The 23,171-nt window shown below is 38.5% G+C and overlaps 1 protein-coding gene across 3 annotated transcripts in view; it reads left to right on the top strand.

Annotated features, from left to right (window-relative positions):
* Window positions 1-23,171, top strand: part of COMMD10 (COMM domain containing 10) — a 172,036-nt gene that overhangs the window by 96,419 nt on the left and 52,446 nt on the right. The window contains exons 6-7 of one of the 3 annotated variants that reach the window (XM_050329013.1): window positions 3,225-3,284; window positions 3,926-7,937. The exons of the other annotated variants lie outside the window; for them this stretch is intronic. Coding sequence (XP_050184970.1) covers window positions 3,225-3,284; window positions 3,926-3,964 — 99 coding nt within the window. The 3' untranslated portion in view covers window positions 3,965-7,937. Of the gene's footprint in view, window positions 1-3,224; window positions 3,285-3,925; window positions 7,938-23,171 lie in introns of those variants that run through there. 3 annotated transcript variants of the gene reach the window in all.

The following is a 23,171-nucleotide window of genomic DNA, read 5'->3' as shown; positions in this document are numbered from 1 at the left end:
AAAAAATATTGGAGTTACAGAGTGTGACAATGGGAATGGATTCAGTTTAGTTTTCTGGCTACCCATTTTAGTTTTCTTTCACATGAAGATGATAACAGCAAAGAGAAAATGAGATGCCAAAAATGAGAGAAAGAGTAGTGTGAAGGTGAGGAATGGGAAGAAATTTATCAGGAAAAAGGAAAAGAGAATGATACACTTGATAAAAAGAAGAAAGAAGTTAGACATCCAGCAAATTGTTGTTTTCTTATTTATGTCTGGGAAACACATACTAGGTCAGAGGCAACATCTGAAAACCTGTATGTGCAGATAAAAGAAGTCAGCTTAGCTGCATTTTTCATAAATAGGTTGAGACTCTGTCTGCAGACAGTGACATTTAATTAAGTAAGTAAGCTGAAAGTGATTTTTTTTCTATCCTATGTTTTAGTTGCAACTGAAATATTATTGGGGTTTGTAATTTTGTATACTTATCTGAGTAAGATTCCATCAAGTAAATTAGGAATTTGCCTGCTCTGGGGGCTTTAGCAATATTCTATCTATACAGTAATTTTTAAGACTATTTTACTGAGTAATTAAAGAACTGGGTGGTAACCTAGTCCTGTGGCACATAGTTTTAATTACAGTTGTTTATGTTCACATAGAATAAAACAAGTAAGTGAATAACGGATATCTCAGCTGAAAATGGGTGGCTGTCACCATGCTGAGATGTAGCTTTTTCTTGTAGGGAGCTAGTTATGATGTTTTTACAGTCTGTATAGGACTCCTGACCACATGTCAATGATAATTTATCACACTGCTTAAGAGACTCATGCTAGTGAGGAATGTAATATTTTAAAAATAACATTTTTAACTGATGCCACACTTCTGCATGGCGTTTTTTTGTGACACTGCTCTCTGCTGAATTGACATGGTAGGTGTACCAGGTTTTTACACCAAAAAAAATTCTGTTTTAGCAGACGATTAAGTGCAGATAACCAACAGATTTTGTACAAGATTGTTTTATCCTCTCTGCCATTGATACTTCCCTTCCCACCCCAGATTAGAAACGTAGCCTGGCATGGCATGCTTTCTTTTAGCTCTCCACAGACATTTGCCTGCCATAATCCAAGACAGATTTTGTCTTAGCTATCAGACTACAGTTATTAAATAGTAATGGGAAAAGAGGTCTCATCCTATTCATAAAGCATAGTGGTTTTTTTTTAGTACAAAAAGAATCTGAATTAAAATGTCCACATTTTTTCATTTGCATGCCTTATCATTTAACTATCAGTAATTAGTGTAGTTAGAGGAAAATATGACAGACAAGCTTTTCATTTTCTTTTTTTTTGTGTGTATGAGAGAAGTTGATCGTGCTTCCTGATCAAAAGTAGTACCAGAAGATGCCTGTCTGGTGGTCAGAGGTCTTCCTCTACCCCTCTCTGGAGGCATTGCTAAACTGTTGGATCAAAATCCAGCAGACTCTTCTGCCAGAAAGCATGCAAGAGATGACCCTATTAATTGTGACTGATAAACTTTTAAGATATGATATCTGCCTTTTGTTCTGAACCTCCTCTTTGCAGTTTTGCTTCCTTCCATTCAAACACCAAACTCCTTCTAGAAAGGCAAACGCCAAACAAACATCCTGGCTGAAATGGTAGATCCCTTTGCTATTAGTGTATCTTGCTTCTTTCCTCTACCCACTTTCTCTTCTGAAGAAACCCCTTGTTTGCTTTCTTTTTGTTTCTTAGCTGTTAGAAAGCCTTTAAAAATGCTTTTACTTCCCTGTCACGGCATTATGCTCTTTGGAGGGAGGACCAGCTGGAGTCATGGCAAAGAGAATTGCTGCCCTGGTAGTTTTATTTTGTATTCACCGTAAGATTCACAGAATTGCATTGTTCCTTCCCAGAGGGAAAAGATTGGTCTCTCATGCAAATCACTGGTCCTTTTCTAGGCTTTTGTACCCTTCCCGAAATTGTTGGACTGGATCCTTCTTTCTGCAGAGCAAGAAGGAGGAATTGCACCAGACAGGCTGGCCCCAGTCATTTTATCCCTTTCCTGTGTCTCTTACAGCTCCTTTTGAGGAGCAGACACCAGGCAGTACCTATACTGTGTTCCCAGGGCTTCTGTGGTTCTTGTGCACTTGGTGCGCCAAATTCAGTGACATTGTTTGGCATAACTTGAGACTTGCATTGCTACGAGTACACAGAACCTGGCCTTGTCTGTATGTGAAAGTGTCCTCGCTCATTTAAATTTATTTGATAAACAAGTGTTTTTCTACTGACCTGAGTGGTACATGAAGTTGGTACCCGTTAAACAGAAGTAGTGTATGTACTTTATTTCAGCTGGTAAACTTTTCTGAGTAGGGATGTCCACAGATTCAGCTTTCACAGAGCCTTGTTAGTGTTTATGGAAGTGCAGCTGTTACGTTCAGGAATGCCTCCCAAGCCTTGAAAAGCCTAGTAACAACAAAGAGAATGTGCAGAAATAGAAATTTACTTTTAAAGAAATAAAGTCACAAAGTGAAGTACAAGGAATAAAGCTAGAAACTGTCTGGATAGATCTGCACTGTGATTGAAGGTAGCAGGCATTAAACTACCTGTTAATGCCAGCAAGTTAAGCAGGACAGAAGTTATAATTTAATCCCCATCTCCACAGACATCAGCGCATGCATGCAGAGGATTATTACCACCATCTGTTTTATCCACATATTCATCAGTTTTGTCATTTTGTGGGGTTTTCTTTAGTGTTTAAGCTCTGATTTGAAGCTGTTGTCTTAATTGTTAACTTGGGCTGAATCTATGCAGAGATGCCTATAGCAGTGTCAGCAATCTCAGATGGGAATTGTTAGGTTAATGAATAGAAGTATCAGCTCTGTGCTGGTACATTAATAGCTGTGCCAGTTCAATTAAATACACTACTAACTTTGTCACTGTGTAATGGTATTTACCAGATCTTAGATGGACTGCTAAGAAAGACAAATGTGATCTTTCATTTTTGTTTGACTTAAAAATAAGGTAACTAAATATTTTCATAGATTACTTTATTACTATTCTTTACAGGGTGTACCGGGAGACTTGAATTCTTCACTGAAATGGAATATACATGTATGAGGGACATCATATTGAATGGAAAGCTAACTGTTGCAAACATCTTTCATGTAGCTTAATCTCATATTCTGATTTACTGGAATTAATGCAAAAGAGAAATAAAAAAAATATGCTTATTCCTTCCTTCTTTTTTCTTTACAGAACCTGAAGAAAGTGTTTGTAGAATTTAGCCATCAGGAGCTGTTTGAGTTCTATAACAAGGTCTGTAGATTTTACAATACTATAGTTTCTTTGTAAACACCTTATGTTGCTCAGCAGGAAGTGTTGCCTGCATGAATTAAATCTAATAAAACTAGAAAAAAAGGGATCCATCCTAAATTAAGGCTGTTGAATTTGTTTGATCACATAAAGCATTTTCGAGAAGACCCCATGAATTCAGATATGGAATAGTCAGGGATTGGGTCATTGTAAGCATACCTTGCAGTTACATCGGGAGTAGTAACTGATGATTAACAATGGGGATCTCTCTGGAAACAGCATCTTTGTGTTACATCTTCAGTTGAGATGCCAGGCTCGTAATCCAGTCAAAATGAATTCTATTATTTTTTTACCTTGTTATTATGCATTGGAAATTCACAGCAAAACAGCTGTGCATGTAAAAGAGGCAGTATTTAGACAACTGTTTCTTTTAAAATTTGAATATTTAAGCTGCAGCAATGAATTCTAATAGCTTCATGTAAAAACAAATATTCATGAGTACAGGGTTTTTATACTGCTATGCAAATAGATTTGGTATACATAGTTGAAGATACTGGAATGTGGTTTTATTTCTGTTTGCATGTTTCTAAACAACATTTTATGAGTGGAGGTTTTTTTTCCTCTCTTTTTGTTCCTTTAAATAGCTGGAAACTATACAAGCACAGCTGGATTCCCTTACGTGATGTTTTTGAAGACTTATTTCTCCATCACACTCCTGCCACCTCATTATTTTGAATTGAAGATAGATTGCCAAGCTGTGTTTGCTGAAGGATTCAGTGGGTTGCTTCTTGTAAAATTATATGGCTTATCTGCTTTTTAGACCAGTACTGTTAGCCAAGAGTCTTTGTTAGCAGTCTGAAGATTCTAATGGACTTTCTCTTGTTTGCTGAGCAATTGTGAAAAATGGCTTTACTTGCAGTGGGGGAAAAAAACAAACAAACAAACAAACAACCCCCCCCCAATCAAAACAGAATACTGTGTTCTTCAGAAATTTAATTTTTTTTTTCATCCTTTTCTGTGTGTTTCTTGATTCTGGTAGAAATTTGCATACTAGTGAGGGACTAGGAGTAAAATCTATTTTTTAGACATAAAAGATCTATAGAAGTTGGAAGAAAATACACCACTAATAAAGTGTCTAAATCTCTATTCTTTTTAAATATTATTCACACAGTTGATAATGCTTGCTGCAGATTTGTCAAAATAAATTCAGAATGTAAAAATTAATTGGTTTATTTTGGGCTGTTGTAATTTCATTTCATTATTTTTGTTGTTTTTCAGTTTGATGTGGTGTTTTTCTTTGAAATAATCAACGATGTCTCTGATATCAGGATTTACTCTTGGCACTGAGAATAAATATGTCTTCTTAGAACTGCATGCACACTAATGAATTTAAGTAGTGTGGTGTATAACTGAGGGGAGAAATCTCAGAGTACGTAACAACACTGAAATAGCCTGGCAGTCAGATTTCTGAAAGCTGTATGTTGATCCTTCCTCATGCTGTTTTTACCACTGTTTTTACATTGAACAGGAAAAAATGAAATACAGTGATTAAAGACCATATTTTCGGGATGATTCATGAGCAGCATGAGAAGGGTAAAAGTTATCTTAATTCTTGTTTGTTGCCATTTGTTGACAGGCAACTTCATTGCTGCACCTTGATAATGGGCACAGTATACAGCTCTGGGCTCTGGGCTGATAGAAGGTGAGAGGAAGTAAAAAACTTTGGCATTAACTTGTCTTTTTTCCTCCTTAAGGAATTCCCTGAACAAGACTTTTTTCTTTCCTGTGCTTGTAACAGGGATGGTTGATACCCAGCCAGACAGTTTCCTTTTTAGGTTTGTTTGCTCGTGACAGTAGCTGTAAGTATAACCAAACTGTATGTTTTGAATACCTGGTGTTTACGTCCTCCTGTGCCAGATTTCTAGCTTTGTTGCTTTTGGAGGGTCATTTTGTGCCTTTTTGCTTCTTTGTTAGGAATCGTGCTGTCACCTCTAGAATGCTGTGAGGTTTGCACACGTTGTCTAAGCTGAGAGTTAATTGATTTAGAAGGTAATGTCTTTAACAGCCTATGTGTGAGTAAAGGGCACTGAAGACAAAAAACACACTTGTCATGGTTCTTAAATGAAATGCCAAAAGATACCATATCCGTCTGGTATGGTAACAATATCTCCCTAATGGAAAGAAGAAATGAGTCACTGTTGCAAGCAGAATATTGCCCACTATAGCTTGTAAAGCTGCCAAAATCACGTCTTGTCTTAAACCACTGGCAAATGTGCCGTATCTTCTGGAGATACAATGCTCCCACCCACAGACATCACATCCTCAGTCTGCCTATTCAACAACAGCTTGCCAGCTCGCTCATCTCATGCTGCAGAGACTGGTGTGGGTCTGCAGGTGAGCACATCGCCACTGTTCCCTCTACCTGCAAACATTAGCAATGCTTTGTAGTTAGCGCAGTTAGGAAAGTCCCTGTCTTCATGGCACAAACGTCATGGCTTCTCTACTGATTCTGTGAGACGGTATGGCTTGTGCCAGGACACTGCTCTAGAGCCTTTTCTCTGAGTTTCCAGAGCTTCTGTTCTGCGAGTCAAGTCTGAAGTGAGTTGAAGACTTTCATTTGTGAATACAGGACATCCTAAGGCATTATATGAGTGTGAGAGAGGGGTTTAAGTTACATTTGTGAGTATAGGCAGTGACTGATGAATCCCAGAGCACGAGCTGGACCATTTTGGAGTGCAAGAGGCATTGGACAAATCAGCAGGCACATCTGAAAAAAAGAAGTCAAAGACAGAGTAGGAAGAAATGGGGTATGGGAAAAAGGAAGGAGAAGACAGAGAAATGGGTATTCCCAAGGATGGAATTTAGGAATTGGAAAACTATAAGGAAGAAAGGAAGAACACTGGAAAAGATGACAAAAGTATATGTATACAAGGAAAACATTAAGCAAAGTGGGAGAAAGGCATTAAAGAGTGGAAGACTGGGAAGAAAATAAGCAAAATAAAGTAAACCAGAGTTAACTATGGAAACTAGCCAGTTGTGTAACTACATTTAGTATTTCAAACTAACCTGTAAGTGTCAGCCTTGGTGCAAAGTTGGTCAAGATCAAAGCCAAGTGTGGGATAATAAAAAAACCCCAGATTTTAAAGCTAGCTTTAGTATAAATATTTGAAAAATTATAAAATAATGTTAAAAGGTAAAAAAAAAGCTGAAGATTGCGAGAATTCTGTAAAAATTATTTAATGTTTGTCCTTGATTGCAGATGGCTGAAGAGATTTATGATTTTTTTAGCAGTGGTTGCCTTTTCTTTTTTTAATAACTGTACTGAATTTGTATTGTCAAAAGCCTCATGGTAAGAAGTACTGTTGTTATCTTTTGTCAAGGACCACTGAGAAATAAAGGTTTAGTTTAGAGAGACTTTTCTTTATGTAATGGGAAGCTTTGGGGTTGTATATTATTATGTAGCAAGGACATAACCTGTATGATGTTAGAGAAGAGCATTGTCACTTACTTAAGTGGTCCTGAATAAGGAGAGAAAATTGACCAACTGTGAGAAACAGAAGCATTTAGGAGTTTTTTGTTAGTTCTTGCAGAAAAGAAGGTTTTTAGTCTGTTTGCTGATCTCTGGGCCTCAGTGGACCTGGATAGGGAAAGTTTAGTCTTCCCCTGAGAGAAGCTGCCCCTGCTTAGTTTCTATAAAGCCCTGGTAACACGGAAGTGTCGGGGAACAAAAGGAAAAACAAGGACTGCCATAGTTTGGATGATGCCTGGGGAAATAGGGATAATCCCTGCATCAGGGACTAGATCCAGTGCTGTACCTTAGAGGTGGCAGAAAGAAAAACAGGACCTGGGAGGAAGAAGGCATGTAGCCTATACAGAACTGAATACACCAGGTTGGTTTGGGATCCTAGACAGGTATATGCATGCTGAAGGTGTTCATGCTTTGCTTATGCCTTCTGGTAAAACATAGTCTGAAGAGAGAGTCTTGTAGGTATTTTGGAGATTTTATTGCAGGAAAGGAAAGGAGGACATCCCAGGGTCTTTTCAGTTGAGGGTCGTAGCAAAGTATTGGTCTGAAATATCTCTTGGACATGATCCAGAATTGAAATTATCAAGGCTTCAGATAGTGTTGAAGATATTTGCAGAGATTTATTGAGCTCTAAAACTGGAAATTGGAATGAGTAAGAATTACTAAATCTTCTTTCAGATCTTTCAGTGCATTTAAAAAACATTTGATTCATCTTTGTTCAGACATCGAAGATAGTATTTTCCATGACTGTACTTCTCTCAAAGCTATAATGTCAAAATCTACCTCAAATGGATTATTGGCAAAGAAAGGAAATCTTTTCGTTTGGGTATTAGAAGCATCAGTATTGTTTTGAAATGAAGACTTGGAGTTCTGGGACTAAGTGAAAGGCAGTGTGAGAACTTCCTCTAAAATACCAAAGTACTGGTGAAGAGCAACCATTTGTACATCACTGAGCAAAACCAACACTAATAGCACATTAATGCTGGTTGAGTACAAAAGCATTACATTATCTTTTCTCAGTTCAGATTTAGGCATGTAATTCCTGTTTCTCAACCAAGTGTGAAATGTCTGTAAGTTTTTGCATTCCATTTTTGTTTAAATAAAATATATACTTAGACAGACAAATGTAACTTTGCTGTCTCAAATTTTGACCAACTGTTAAACCTGTCTTGGCTCTCCAGAGGAAGCTTTCAAATTCTCCTTTAATTCTTGGGTTTACTGACTCATCAGTTTTGAGTAAAGACCTCCAGTTTAATTTCCTACAGTCTGATTTTAAGGACTCTGAGATCTTGTTCTTTCAAAATATAAAGAATTTACTGACATGCTAATTCTTATGTTGGTCAAAGGAAGAAAAGGGGTTTATGTTATAAAACACTATAACCTTCCCTTTACACTTGTTCATCTCATGTTCTCTGATTTACAACAGCATCACTAACATTTCATTGTTTGGCTGTATTGGCATATCATATCTTCAAAGACTAGGAGTTCACTCACATTATGGTAAAATAATGACAGAGCTTAATAATGCCTACTGGCCAGTGAATAAGTATCATATAATTTTGTGACCCTTTTATAGCTTATTTGACGGATGAAAATGAACAGTGTTTTGAGCCACTGTGTAAGTTCCTTTTCTGTGGAGCAGATAAACTGGCCTTCTGAGTAACAGTGATTTTGTGTAGGTGGATGAACCACAATGCTGCTGTCTGATATGCTGTTGATGGTGTCTCAGTAAGATAAACTAATAAGATGCTTTTATGTCAATGCTCACATAAATTGATTTCTAATTTCCATAGTAGTTAATCAGTTTTGTTGGATCTTCCCTTGGCCTTCATAATTGTGTTGATCAGACCAAATTATATGCTGCATTTTTAACTAAAATGAAGTGTTTGGATGTTCCCTTCGTTCCTTCATTATTTTGTTTCTCAAGAGATAAAAAGAGTTTAAAAAATATTGGTCTCTTACAAATCAGATGCTGTTCAGCTGTGTTCAGCTACGTATCAGGAAACACTTGTCCCTCTCACTGACAAGATTAGTTCCTTCTCTGTTGAGGTCAAAAGATCTTTCATGGTTATCCAAGGTTTTCTTTGATTATTGAAATCATAGGAAGGCAGTTAGGAGACCTGTATGTCTTGGAAGCGTAACTGTCTCGATCAACTGTTCTGATAAGATGATCACTTTTAACTTCTTGTCATGACTGTCAAACATTAATTGTCCCTCTATAGTAGCGTAAAGCATACATTCAATAACGTGGACGAATGTAGTATCTGTCTCTGAGGTGGCTGTGGAGATCCACAGAGTCCAACTGGTCTCTTCTGTAGAGTTAAAAAGTAGTTTGGGGATTGGACACACTGGAGCAGCAGATTTTTTTGGAATAAACCCTCTGTCGCTCAGGACAAATGAAGGGAGGAGGAAACAGCACTCCCTGGTCAGTGCTAACAAGATTCCTTGTTAGCATCTGCACCGTGTTGTAAGGGTTCAGCCTGTGAGGGTTAATGTGAAGAGCTCTGCATATGAGTAATCTGACTTTGTTTCTTTTTGTTCCCTGTCATAGTTTCAACAGTAGAGCAGCTTTACTGAATTTCATTTCATGGGCAGCATGAGAATGCTGCACTTTTTCCATCACACGTTTGTTTGTTTTTCTGCTTCCAGAATGTTAAGATATGCTGCTTTGTGTGTCTCCTGCTCCGTGCATTCCTCATGTTGAGCACTGGGTAGTCTATGAGATAGTTTGAACCTCAGACTGCCAGTTAGCAGTCCTCTTTCCTGAACAACAGTGCATCAGGGAAAGGTCAGAAAAGCTGACTGCATTGAAAAAAATGTAGCCCAGACTAAGTGTTGTTAGCTTAGCTCTTCACTCTGGAAGGAGTGAGAATATTCATGACAAGCAGCGCTTCTGCTCAGATCTCCTTCATGTAAGGAATGAGGTCCTGCCACTTCCTGCTCATTCACAGTCCAGAGAGAGGCATCACAGGCCTCGGGAACAAAAAGGAACCTTTCTCCTCTCCTACTTCATCTCTGCTCCCAAGAAGACCCCTTCTCTTCTCTTAGGCCAGTGGTCAGTACAGTTCTAGGTAGGGTAAAGCTTTTGTTGAGGTTTTCCTATCACCCCAAGTTTGAAACTCGCTTTGAGAAAGGGCAAGAAAAGATCTGTATGAGAAGAGATGTAAAACAAGACCAGCCTTTCAGGACATTCCCTTTCAGGGGAATTATTAGCCATTTGGCTGTTTGTTTCTGTAGCAAACTCTGAATTCAACCTATGAATGATACAGTTTCATCTTCACAGCCAAACTGTCTACATGAATAAAATTATCACTGGTTCACATTATTCTTATGGATTGCAGCAAGCTAAAATATCCTCAGAATGTGACTGAAGTGAAGTACATCAGATAAATGTAGAAAAAAATAAGCCTATAAGCGTGAGCTGATACCTTTGGAGCTGTGCTCACTCACTGTCTCTGACAGGATGAATGGCAGTGGTCCCAGTTTCTCTGATAATCTTATACTAAAACATAATGTTTGAAAAAAAAAATAAAAAAAGTTATAAACAACCAAAAAAAGAAACAAACAAGCAGAGTCTCCTTTAAACAAGAGAGCATGGTATATCACTGAGGATGCTTCCAGTGAGGAGTTTTCTCAGTTCTTGCTTGGGCAGCACAGACTGTATGCAATCATTGTTGCAACACCCTGTAAGTGACTTGGAGTCCTTTTAATGTCTTTCTGCGACTGAACTACATCTCCCCATACTCGTAGGTGTCACTCCTGCACCTATCCATCAAAAATCTTTTTGGTAGCCTACTGATTGATACCTTTGTGTCTGCAGTCAGAGAAAGGAGTACCTTGAAGCTCTTCTGTATGTCAGGACAGAGGATACAAGGTCCTGAATGATCTCAAGCACTGCTGGGCAATGCTGCTCTTACCTGCCATAGCAAACAGCACCCAACTGGGAAGACAAAACACCTCAGGTAATTTTAGCGTCTTTCCGGCTGAACAGGATGTGTTTGTTAGGGTTGTCAGACCAGGTTTTACATTGACGAGTGTCTTTCTCAGCATTGAAGTTAGTAACTTTGGAGATCCATCTTCTGTCTGGGAACAGAGAAGTTTTAAATTAATATTTAGTTGAAATACTCAATATGAAAGAGAAGCCAAAGGTGGAGCTTACTTTGGTGCCTGGAGCAAAGTTCATGATTTAACTACTATGTTATATGAATAAAATCTACCCCTGAGTTCCTTCCAGGTGGGTCTGGATATGAATGTGTAAAAGGATCTGAGCAAGAGGTCATATCTCTGTGGTATAATGATTTCAGCATGTTGGAAGAAAGGAAATCTCCTATTAATCAACCTTATTCTAGCGTGCAGGGTCACAAAACATGAACTTGGAACCTCATTCTGCATTTCATAGCCTTACCTAAATCAAACCCAAGCTGCAGACATGACTGCACTTTTTATTTGCCAGAGTAGCCCCTTTGTCATAACTATCTGCAGGCAAGTGACTTCAGTGATTTCAAATCAGATAGTGCCTTTAGCTGCCATGTTAGCCCACTTCTGCATCCAAAGTATTAGTTCCCCTGGTGAAAATCCAGCCTTTGAGAGCTCTGTCAGCCTCCATACGAAGCAGCTATATCTCATGTATTAAGAAATACAAGGGATCTTCATATCACTTATATGAAGATCTGCTCTATGTCTTGACTGTCAATATATATTCAATGAATACTTTATACTGGCTGGGGTTAAAAGCATTCTTTGGTTTGACAGAATCTTTCTGATGACGTGTTGACCAGTTGAAGATGCTACAGATTTCTTTGCATAATCTTTTCTCCTTATTTCTTCCTTTCTCCTTATATTTGTCTGACATTTGAAAGCTGATCCTTTACCCAGTCTGGGAACACAGTGCTGCAGTAATCCTCTAGTAGGGACATGACAATGAGGAAGAACAGGAAAACACAAATGCTCCATCCTGTGTCTTCAAGGAAGAAGAAAAAAAACAATTGGAGAAAAAAACAATTAGCAGTTGATTTCCAGAGATTTAGATTAGCTGATTTGAATTCGAATAGCTGTCCTTGCCACTTCCCAAGTTAACTGAAATCTTGTGGTTATGGATCACACTAACAGTACATCATTTGAAAAATGCAGATATCTGTCCTTAGTTTTTAGTCTTTAATCCATCAGATTTTATGAACATGATCTCTGAGGACAGTTATAAGCCCCAATAATAAGAATGATGCATCCCTCTAAATCATGAACTGGTGTTCTAGTTCTCCCTTGGATTTCACAAAAGCCTTCCTCCAAACTCGCAAATTTCTTCTTTGACCTCTTTGCTGACAGGTTCTGTCTTTTACTGTTTGTGCCTTAGCTCACTGTGCATCCTGAGTCAACTGTTTTGTTCACAATTGGCCCTACACTCTTTAAGCTGGAGTGAATGTTTTGCCGTGTTCTTTCCTTATTTGCAACAAATACACTCTGTCCCCTTTTCAAAAGAAGGGTCAGGAGTTGCCATTTTTCTGTCAAGAGTCCTCTGTTACTGTGCACTTTTGAAGGACTCAGTACAAACCTTAAAGTCAGTAAAAAGTTATTCACCAATGGATTATACTGTGTAAAATTTCACTATACATCATGCTGACACCCAACGTCAGTACTGGTGGTATAGGAAAGTGGCTAAATAAAACAGTAAGAGACAGAAAAGAGAGAAGAAGGGGAGGGGAGAGGAGGTGAGGGGAGGAAAACATCTGTGGATCTCTGAACATATGAAGTACATTTCTAACCCACCTTTATTAGATGATCAGTCCTGCTATGAAAAAAATGTTTCTCTTGCTGCTTTAAGGGATCATGTAAACTTTTTCTCTATATGTGTTTTGCTACATTAGCAAACAGATCTCTCTTATCTGTCAATACAGTCTGTTTATTTGAGTGTTAGTACAGAGTGGTTTTCAATCACTTAATTGAAAAGCAAATAGGTCTGAGAGTATCCTAGGCAATATGGAATACCCTTATTGATTAATTTTATTAACTATAAGGAATGACACAGGAGCATCATGTTCAAAAGAACATAAGGTTGAAAACATTGATGCTTCAGAAGCACCTATATTAGAAAAAAAAGAACAAAAAGGCTAACCTGAAACACAGCATGGTAAAACCCACTCCAAGTCTTGTCTGCAAGTCTGATGAGATTTATGATCCATGGTCCTGGCCCAGGTATTTTTGCAATGCTGAAAAAGCAAACACAAGGTAATGGAAAACAATTATGAGTCATTCCTTTACTTCAGAGGTGATTAATGTGACACGGTCAAGTTAAATCCTCCAGAGACATCAGCAGCGTTTTTCACTGATGGGTTTTGTAAGCATGGCTTTAATATTCTTCCACAAGGGATTTTAATTTCCTGTTAAAAGATATGGTTTATGATCAAAACCAATGTATACATAAATACTAGCTGCTGAGCTTGTAAGACTGATGCTTTTCTTATCAGCAAATGATAAGACCACAGAACATCTTTAGTTTTATGATACAAATAACTCTGAATTAGCAAAAGGATGCAGAACTGAATTGAAATATTCTCATAGACTATGCTGCAAAGGATCTAATAGCATCACTTCAGACTACCATATTCCAAAAGGTCTGTGTGTACTCCCAGTTTAAAAACTGATAATATTTGCTGCTTTAAATGAAAGAGAGTGGGACTCAGAAACAACAGCTAGAACAAGGATGAGCTCAAAAATACAGAGATTCTTGGAAATACTGTCAAATAAAACTGTCCAAAGCCCAAAACTGTGCACCTGGATTGCCACTTTGTCACTGTGATGACATTACTGAACCCTCATCTGGCTCCATGCTTATTACCTACATACTGGTGTGACTGCAGAGGGACAAAGTTTTATTGTAATTGCAAAGTTACATCCCTCACTAGTTTCTCTTGATGTGTGTCACTTAAGGTACTAATCCAAGAGATCAAGATTGTCTTTCATCCAGTTCACCTCTAATTTCTAATGGGAAGCATGTCATAGTTTCTGCAAAGGGATACTTTACCATTGCTCCAGCACTTCAGTCCTAAAACTCCTCCTCTGGGGAGGCCTCTCCTTAGGATGGGAGCTGACCCCAGAGGTTCCCTCCTGTGTTCCTAAGCCTAGTTTTGTAGGTATGGTGGAGGGAAGTGATGTAAGGAGCTATAATAAGGAGTTATTTCAAAACTTTTCTTCTCTTACCTGTCATCAGGATGTCAACTTTCAACTTACTTGTATTCCATTTCCTCACTCAGAAAGGGAGAATATTGGTTATATGAAACTCACTTTTTATGTATTGAGTGCAGTTATATTCCTCTAAGGTCACAAAATCCGGTAGTGCTTTACTGTCCTACCACTCAAATCTTGAAGTGGATATTTTCCCTGGGACACAAATGTCACCCAGGCAGAGTGTGTTCACTCCTTATCTCCCTCCATTTCACTAATACCAGGGAAAGGTGAACTCAGTACTATGTATGTCGACATACATGGATGCATCCTGGTTCTTTATCCTTCTCCAGTGGGATGCATCTGTATTGAATTAACCATTTAAAGAAGTATTTAACACATTTATGGTCAGTATGTTGCTACGGAAATACTAGAAAAGCTCAGTGATCTTAGTGTTTACCTGACACTTAAAGAACAGGTTTTTTTGGACACAGTCATTGTGGCATTTGGAAATGGATGACTCATTTAATAACAAATTTTTAAAAGCACTTCAGCAGCTTGTTGCCCAGCTGGTCAGCTCTGACTTTATCATTCTTTCCATCTTTGCCCACTCCACTTTTCACGGTCATTTCCATCTCATTTTTCCAGACTTCACCCACAGCTACCTGTATCCATATTCACCATATAGACACGTGTAACAGGAAGTGTAACTTGGGTTTCAGAGGGTCTGTGCTGCTCCGTTCTGCGCTGCAGATGAGCTGTTGATGGTACTTTAGGAGCTGGATTTAGAGTCTGGCTGCCTTGGAAAGGAGGGAGCTGAGCAAGCAGGTGGGGTTTGACTCCATCCAGGATCATTTTGTCATGTGGATTGCAGTCCTTTGGCTCCTGCTTCAACCCCTGGCTAAAAGCCTTTGTTTACCTGGTAGGTGAATTCCTTTTCCAAGTCACTCTTTCTCAGATTGCTCTCTGACACTTGCTTGTTCCTCAACACCATGGAGAGCTGCTGACACTAAATTTCTCTCAGTCAAAGCTTATACTTTAGAACACGAGTTTAGAGTGTCTTCACCTTGTCTTCTTCTCATATTACTCATTTACAGAGATAGTTCTTATTTTGTATCAGAATTATTTTTCAGGAGCACATAGTGTGAGAGATTTCTGAGGATAAAAAATCCTAGGTAGTCTTCCAAGATTTCCTGGTTATCCAGTTCTGTGTTGTAAATAAGCACCAATATGCTAATCGCAACTTTCCTCAGGTCCACATTATCTCAGCTCTTGAGCAATGATTTCTTGCTTTGTTGAGAGAGGAGAGTGTGAAGTGGGTGAGTATGTCCTCCTTTATTCACCCAGCTATTTCTCTTATTTATTGTTTTTAGCATCCAGATAGCAAAACTGGAGTTTTTTCCTGTCTTCATTTCTCTTTGTTTTGTTTTTTGGTTTGGATTTTCGTTTGTTTGTGTGGCTTTTGTTTGTTTGGTTGATTGATTGGGTTTTGTTTGTTTTACTAGCTTTCAGTGTTAGTACTTGTACAACCTTTGTTCTTAACTTTGATCTGATTGTTAGGAAGTTTGCTCTATTTTTGGAGGATCCCAAATATCAGATGTTAGACTGCAGTTATTCCTCTAGTACCGCTCTGTTATACTGAAGGTCCATAAAAGAAGAATTGCTTTAAATGTGCTGCCCACTAAAGATAAGGATAGCTCTTAATTCACTTTTCCCCAAGAGACATCTTCAGACTGTGAAAACTTTTACAAGGATATAAAGTGATAGGGAGTTTCTCGTAAAAGAGAGGCCAAAGGCTGCTTGAACTAAAGCTAAACTGCATCAAATTTCAGTCTCAAAGATTTTTGCCTCTCTTTGCAAAAACCTGAAACAAAGTCAAAGATGAAGCTGCATTTTGAATTTATAGCCACGTGGTTACTCACAGCATGCAGACAGAACTACAGGAGATGCCCTCATTGATGAAGTTTGAAGATAACCAAGAAGCATCCATCTGATTGGATGTCCAAGTGGGACACCTTTATGGCTTTTATATTGAAGAGTTTTGGAAAGTACTCTGGAGCAGACCTAAGTTTCTGTCTGTTTTCAAAGGGCAGATAGTTTCTTGTGCTCACTTAAATTGGTTTTTTATTTCTTTTCAAATTGATATTAATTCTTAACCTTAGTCCTTGGAGTCTGTTGCTGACTTGGAGTTGGGAGTGGGTTCAGAGGTGGAAGGATAGAGAATTTTTATTCGAGGGAAGTTCACCACAAGGTGCTATCAAGTGTCACATATATAAAGTGAAGAGAAAAGAACAGTAGAGTTGCAGGAATCTGGCAATATCTAGGAGGGTGACAGAAAATTAATAAATTGGACAAAGAATTAAACTATTACAGGATCTTGTCTACTGCCTCTGTTAAGATCCATTTTAAAGGTATTACATCAGCTTAAATATAGGTAGTGCTTACTCAGATCCCCTCTTGGATACAGAAAGTCAAATGATCAGCAGAGGCAGGAAGCAGATGAAAAATTATTTCCTACTTTGAATTCTATCAAACTTCATCTGTGGACCTATCTTAACCCATTTTAAAAACCTTAAAAGTCAGTATGTGACATTAGTGTCGAGTAATACAAGTGAAAAAGAACAAGAGGAACTATTCCCTGACAGTAATAAAACCCACGTGCAAGGCACTATTTATTCTTTGATCCAAAAATCCATACATTCAAAGTACAGCTTCAGTGCCTGCCTCATTAGATAAAATGGAGCCTAAATTGAAAAGGAAACAGAATGTGTGTTTGCTTTGGTACATTTTTTAAAGTAAATAATCTTTTCAAGAGAAATCAACGAAGCAGGTTGGCTTCTTGGAGAAGTGGACTTCATGTCTAGAAGGAATACCACTCACTTCCCAAGACTTCTGTTTTAAAACCATGCACACTCTTGAATACTATAATGTAGCTAATGATGATAATAAAAATAATCATGTGGAAGAATTTACATTGTTACAGTATGAATCACAATATTAAATTCTTTTAAATTCAGTAGAGCTCATTAATGCAGATTGATCTGTTTTTCTACTGTTTGTTATGTCTTTTGAATCCAGTTTTGTCCTAATTAGGCAATCTGGGATACTACTACATAGGGTTTTTGAGAAAAGGATAGCCAATATGTGTTCCACGGCAAATGAAGAAGAGAAATGGAAACACAGGCAGGTCCAAGCAGTGGTATGAAGAGATATCTGGGCTAGGTAGTAGCCACAGAAGAGTAGCCCACTATCCAGGCTAATATATGTGACTTCTCAGCAGAGTTATTCTCAGCAGATTGAATAACATGGAAACACTACAGAGGCAGGTGAAGGTAGCTTTGCATAGCCCTGCAGTAGGCCATGAAGATGTTTTTCATTATTGCAACCTAATAAGACCCTTTTGTGAAATTGTTTCCTGTTCTGTGCTCCTATAGGGTTCACTTGGCCTTGACAGACTGGAAGATGTTGAAACAAGAATATTGTTTTACTTAAAATAGTGGTTTAAGATTTCTGGTTTTTGGAGACCAGTGGTGACAAATGCTTCATAATTTAAAACTTTGGAAAAATTATTTGTATTCTCCTCCCTTCCCCCTGCTGGCCTCATCTTCTAGTACTTTTAAAATAATTTTAGAATAATTTCCTTTCTCTTTTCTTATAAAACTGGTCACTCACAGGATTCAGTGTGCGGTGTGGAGCAGTTTTTAGTTGCACTTAATTTTATCTGACTTGTAGTCTTTTTATACTCTTTAACTTTCAGAATAGAGTTGCTTGCACCATGACAGAGTAAGGCAGCCCTGATTCTGAAAGGGGCCTGTGGGTACTACTATTTTGTGAACAGTGCTGAAATAATTCTGTTTTGCACTGATACTGCTTATTTATTTGTCAAGCTTCCAGGAGGGAAGTGGCAGAAGCAAGTGCTCTGGCTGCTAAACTTCAGTTGAGTGCCATTCATCAGGATAATGTCATGCTAAGAACTGCCACAAAACTCACTCTTAAGGTGAGTCCTATACCCATTATTTCCAAAACTAGCACTGTCGTCATTCCTGTCTGGGCCCCATACACATAGCAAAATAAAACTAAGGTGTGTTTTGGCTGCCAGAGGACTCTTAACTATATCTCTGAGGTGTACTTAAGGAAAAAAGCTTTCAGATATTTCAGACTTACACTGAGTTCATATATCTGCATGCTTGATTTTGCCCACACTAGAAAGTGACTTAAAACCACATATCAGAAGCCTATAAGACCAAAGAGAAGTCTTCAGCAGAAGTGATTTAAGTTCCCAGCAGGCTTCATTTCCAGATGCTTGGGCTGACAGAGAATGCTCTTCCTTGGAGGGAGTCTGAAAGGTAGTTACCTGTTTTATAGACCATTATAATTTAAGTCTGCAATGTTCAGCAGATGTGGTGTTTGGAGGTAAAGACTCCATGCTGTGATGTCTAGTTAGTCACTGCACATTTAACTAGCAATCTGTAGGGTGCTCTCATAACTACTTATGCTTATCTTAAATGGGAGGAATAACTGTTCCATTTCTTCTCACTCTTATCTGACTGTTGGCTCTGTGTAAACCTAAAGGCTATTGGAAAGAAGCTACATTAGGAATGTAGATTAAAAAGTGCAGTTCTTCCAAAGGGCTTTTTTTTACCTCTCAATCTCTTTTTTAAAAAACTCTTTTGTCCTGTAGAAGGGCTAATGTACATTGTCAGTAAAATTGTGCCTCTCAGCATTGAATAGGAACAATGGAGGAGGTTCATCTGTCATGTCCCTCACACATCACACTGAAAAGATGATGTACAGTTGCCTTGGCCATCAAGGGGAAGGGATGCTTTTCATGCTGTGTAACTCACGGCCAGCTGACAAGGTTAAAAACATGGTTTCAAATCTGACAGGTTAGATTACAGATTCAGTAGTCACTTTAAACTTTTAATCCAGAGTTTTAAGGGAACTTTCTTCAGTAACTTTGCCGTGAACATCCTTCAGACTTGTTACATAGTCTGGCAGCTTGAGTGAGACACTACCCTGTCACTTGAGGTAATGAGTACATTAGGCAGAGGAATGCAGTGAAGGAGTAAATATATTTTTTTTGGTCTATATTTACTCTGTTGAGATGTTTGCATTCTGTTCCATAAGCATTCTTTTGATCCGGTCTCAGCTGCATTTTCTTATATAATATTAAGATCAGAAAGCTGACTTGTACTTGTATTCTTTTTTGGAACCAGATTACCCAGGTTGTTTCAGAATTTCCAGAAATTAGACACATTCCATTTGTGGAGAATTTTTTTTTTTTTTCCAGAACAGATGGTGGAGTAGAATTTGAATCAGTGAAGTGATAGTGGGAGAGAAGTTAGTGGGGAAAAAATAGGGAACTGAAGTGAAACTTTTCACACTTTCCTTTTTTTTTTTTTTCTGATTCCCAGCTTTTGTTTTTATATGAAGAGTTTAATAGATCCAGCTTTCAGATTTGTCTCCATTATTTAGAGATCTATAAAATCAGATGGATAAAATCTATAATATTCTGCACTTTTACTAGATATTTAATGAATACTCATAAAGCATTAGACTTTCACCTCCTGATTTGAGTTCAAATCTAATTGAATGGTCTGGTTCCTTCTTGGTGTACGTTGCCTGAAGTGACAGAGCTAAAATAAGGATTAATTTTCCCACTCTTTAAAATGAGATGGATGTATGAATTTAGCATGGTGTCTGAAGAAGGCACATCAAAACCACCATCATCGGCAAAAGCGAAGCCCTGGGTGAAAACTCAGTCTATTTCTAGATCACTCCTTTAAATTATTTCTGTGGAGATATTTCTTATTTATGCTGATGTATTGTCTGCAGTTGCAGGATCATAGACCAGGCTAACCCAAGAAAATAACTGGCACAGGGCAGTTGGAAACAAAGGACTGTGCTTCTGCTACCAGGGGAAAAGCCAAAACTGAACCCTAAGCTGCTCTCTGCTAGGCTTGATTTCAAGGGTGGCTCTTGTACTTGGCACAGAGTGTCCTGAAAGAATAGAGGGATATGAATTAGTGTACCTTGAGCATCTGTGCCTGCACAAAAAGCCAGAAAGGCATTCTTGCAGATTAGATTTATGAAAGATTTCCCCAACCATAAACCAGTAAATGTAGCGGGGTTTTTTGTTGGCTTCTATAATTTCTGCTGAATTTCTCCTCTTAAGGTACCATGCACAGAACTGCAGAAGACTGAGCAGAGAGCTCATGTTCCCCTATGCCGCTTACAAGCTCAGTCTTCCTTCTTCTCTACAGGCCTCCTTCAAACTGTGTTGGAGGTGGGCTCTGCAGGCTGGCCCGACATTAACTGCATGCTTATTGTCTTCTTCCATGTTTTGTTTTCGTGTCTCAGTGTGCTCTCTGTGCTATGTGCCAAACTCCAGTACCTCAGGCTTCTACTGAATATCACTTCACCTCTGCCTTGTGGAAGGTGTATCTTGTCTCAAGAAGGCAATCGATACCAAGTTATCTGAATTTCACACAATTGGAGTTCATCTCTTTCTTCACCTGATCTGTCTTGACTTCCATCTGTGCTTTAAAATGTGCTTCTGGGTCACTTAAGCAGTGGTGGGGTTGTTAATAAACTTTGGCAAACTGTTGCATGGGATAAGAGGTCTAAACGTGGTTAAAAAAAAAAAAAAAGCTCCTAGGGACAGATTCAGAAAAGTACTTACAGAAAATGCTTAAATGGAGAGATGTGAATAGCTCTGCAGATTTCAGTGCAATTGTGGATACAATTAAAATTATACCTGTGATAAAATACTTGGCTGCACTGAAGCCTAGTTAGGGGATTGTCGAAGCTTCACCTGGGTTTATGCAGCCCAAAGCCCTGGGTGGTTTCCAGAGGCTCATCTGCAGCCCAAGTGTGGTGCCACAAGCCTCTCCAGCAGCCAGATTTCCTTTCAGAAACCACAGATCTAAGCAAACAAAGGTGAGAGCATGGCTTTGCTCATGTCTCTTCTGTTTTTCTGGTGGATGAGCAGCACTGCCAGGCTTACTGGCTGTGTGACCTGTGATGTGCTGGCAGATGCAGCCTCAGGGCTTCAGATCCGAGTCAGACATGCTCGTCCCTTACCACTCTTCCCAGTGATTTTCTGGCAGGGAAGAAAAGCGAGTTAGATTGGTAAACTTTTAGGCAGCATCCACCATAGCTTCAGGAAACATGTCTGTGGTCAGTTTTATCTCAGTGCTATCTGGTACATGAAATGGCATAAAGAATGAAGGGAAAAAAACACATTTGGGAAAAAACGTGGAACGGTAAGAGGAAAATGTAGTAACACAAAAAATGGTGTAACTCAGAGAAGGACATCAACCTGAACATAAAAATAAAGGTTTCACGGTTCATACTTGTGAAGGTAAAAAGATCACATTAATTAGTTTAACCCATTACATCCTGCTCACTTGATTTTCCATCTCTCAGATGCTCTGGAATGCTTTCCAGTTTCTTTTCAGGATGGTAAAAGATCAATCACAAGGCTGTTGTCACACTGCCCTTACTGTTAAACTTCCTTACTGTATTATCAAAGTGCCTCAATGTGCCACTGTCACCTAAAATACCCACAGTGCATTAAACTGTAGGTGTTTGTGGGATCCTGTAAATGTCTTTGCAAATGTAAGCTTAAACACCTTTCTGTTGATTCCCTAATTTAGCTAGCAGAAACCCTTGCCTCCGCCTCCTCCCGTCTCTAGTCTGTCTGATTCCACGCAGCCTCATTAGCTACCAGCCTTTAAATGCTGCCCCCACCCCTCCAGGTCCAGACCACTCTCCACCAAATGAGACAGAGCACAAAATTGGAAGCATTTTGCGAGAGATGAAATTATACCTTCAACTCCCCTAGGTTTCATTTCCACTTAAAAAACCCCCAACAGCCCAAAGACACTGAAGTCACCAGGGATCTTATTGTGAGCTGTGGTGGCATCTTAGGTGCCTGTGGTTGGACTGCTAATGGCACTCTCAGTTGGTCATTTAGGAGACCCAGGGCTTGCCTTTTCCACTGAACAACACAGTACTGCTTTACGTCTGCTGCTCTGTTCAGAGCCACAAATCATCTCTGAGGAGACTGATCTGAGACCCCTACTTCACAGGCATTTCCTCATCATCTAAGGCAAGGACTTAGTCCTGCTTGATATTTTTTAAATCTATATTTCATGAAGCAATGCTTTTGTGGCATTTCAGTATTCATCTAAAATAATTAATATAAGCCTTTTATCTGTGTAAATCAAAACACTTTGGGAAAGTTGGAGAGCATAAAAACTCTGTTTTAAAGATGAAGAAATATGAGTCATGCAGAGGGATTATGCACTCTGCCCAATTGCCCAACCAATTAATGGATTAATTCTTAATCCAGTTCCATATTCACAGGCAATGCCTGGCAGATTTTATCTCTTAAATGTAAAATATTCTACATCTGAAAATATCTAATCAAGTTAATGACATAGGCACTTTGAAAAATGAAGTAATGTTCTGGTTTTAATGAATTTAATAAAAAAAAAGAGAAGTGTTTGATTAGGGTGTTTTTCTGAAATTTCTGTATTTCAACCCAGTGTAAGCTTTTCAGTCAATGACATGTTTAACACTCAACTGTTAAGATAACTGGCAAGATGTTTAATTTTCCTTATTTTAGTGTTTCACTATGGTTGTCTGCACATACAACTGGGAGAGAAGTCTGTGTCACAGAGAAGCATTTATTTCTAAAGTGTTTCATCACCAAGACTTAAATGAAGAATACAAGTAGAAAGCAGTGTTTACACAAACTTAATGTTCTCTGATTTCCTTTTTTTCTGCTTTTTTTTTTTTCCAAGGGGTTAGCAGCTTTCTATTTCACAGCAGAAAACCAACCAAACCAAAGGGACCTCACCTACACAAATGCATTTGGTGAGATAATTATTTGACTGACATTACAGAGCTTAAAAACACTCAGACTTCATGGTCTCTGAAGACAGAATTCATTATATCTTAAACAAGACAGGATTCTCCTCTGGGAATTTTCTGTCTGTCTGTTTTTCTTGTATATATAGCTTACCTGCTTAGGAATGAGGTAAGGAGAATAGATCAGCTCTGCTCTATTGATACTTACGGCATTTTATTTTTTCTTTATAAAAAAAGAAAGTGAAAAAGAAACGTCTCTTGCTATTACAAACATAACCTACTTCTCCCTGTGTAGGCAGGCACATGCTTCTCTCTTCAGCTGAGACACG

This window comes from Myiozetetes cayanensis, unplaced genomic scaffold (genome assembly GCF_022539395.1).
Source record: "Myiozetetes cayanensis isolate MyiCay16 unplaced genomic scaffold, myiCay2020 scf4, whole genome shotgun sequence".
In the NCBI taxonomy this organism is placed as follows: domain Eukaryota; kingdom Metazoa; phylum Chordata; class Aves; order Passeriformes; family Tyrannidae; genus Myiozetetes; species Myiozetetes cayanensis.
Note: the sequence above shows the minus strand (reverse complement) of the source record. Positions and strands in the feature narration are given on the sequence as shown.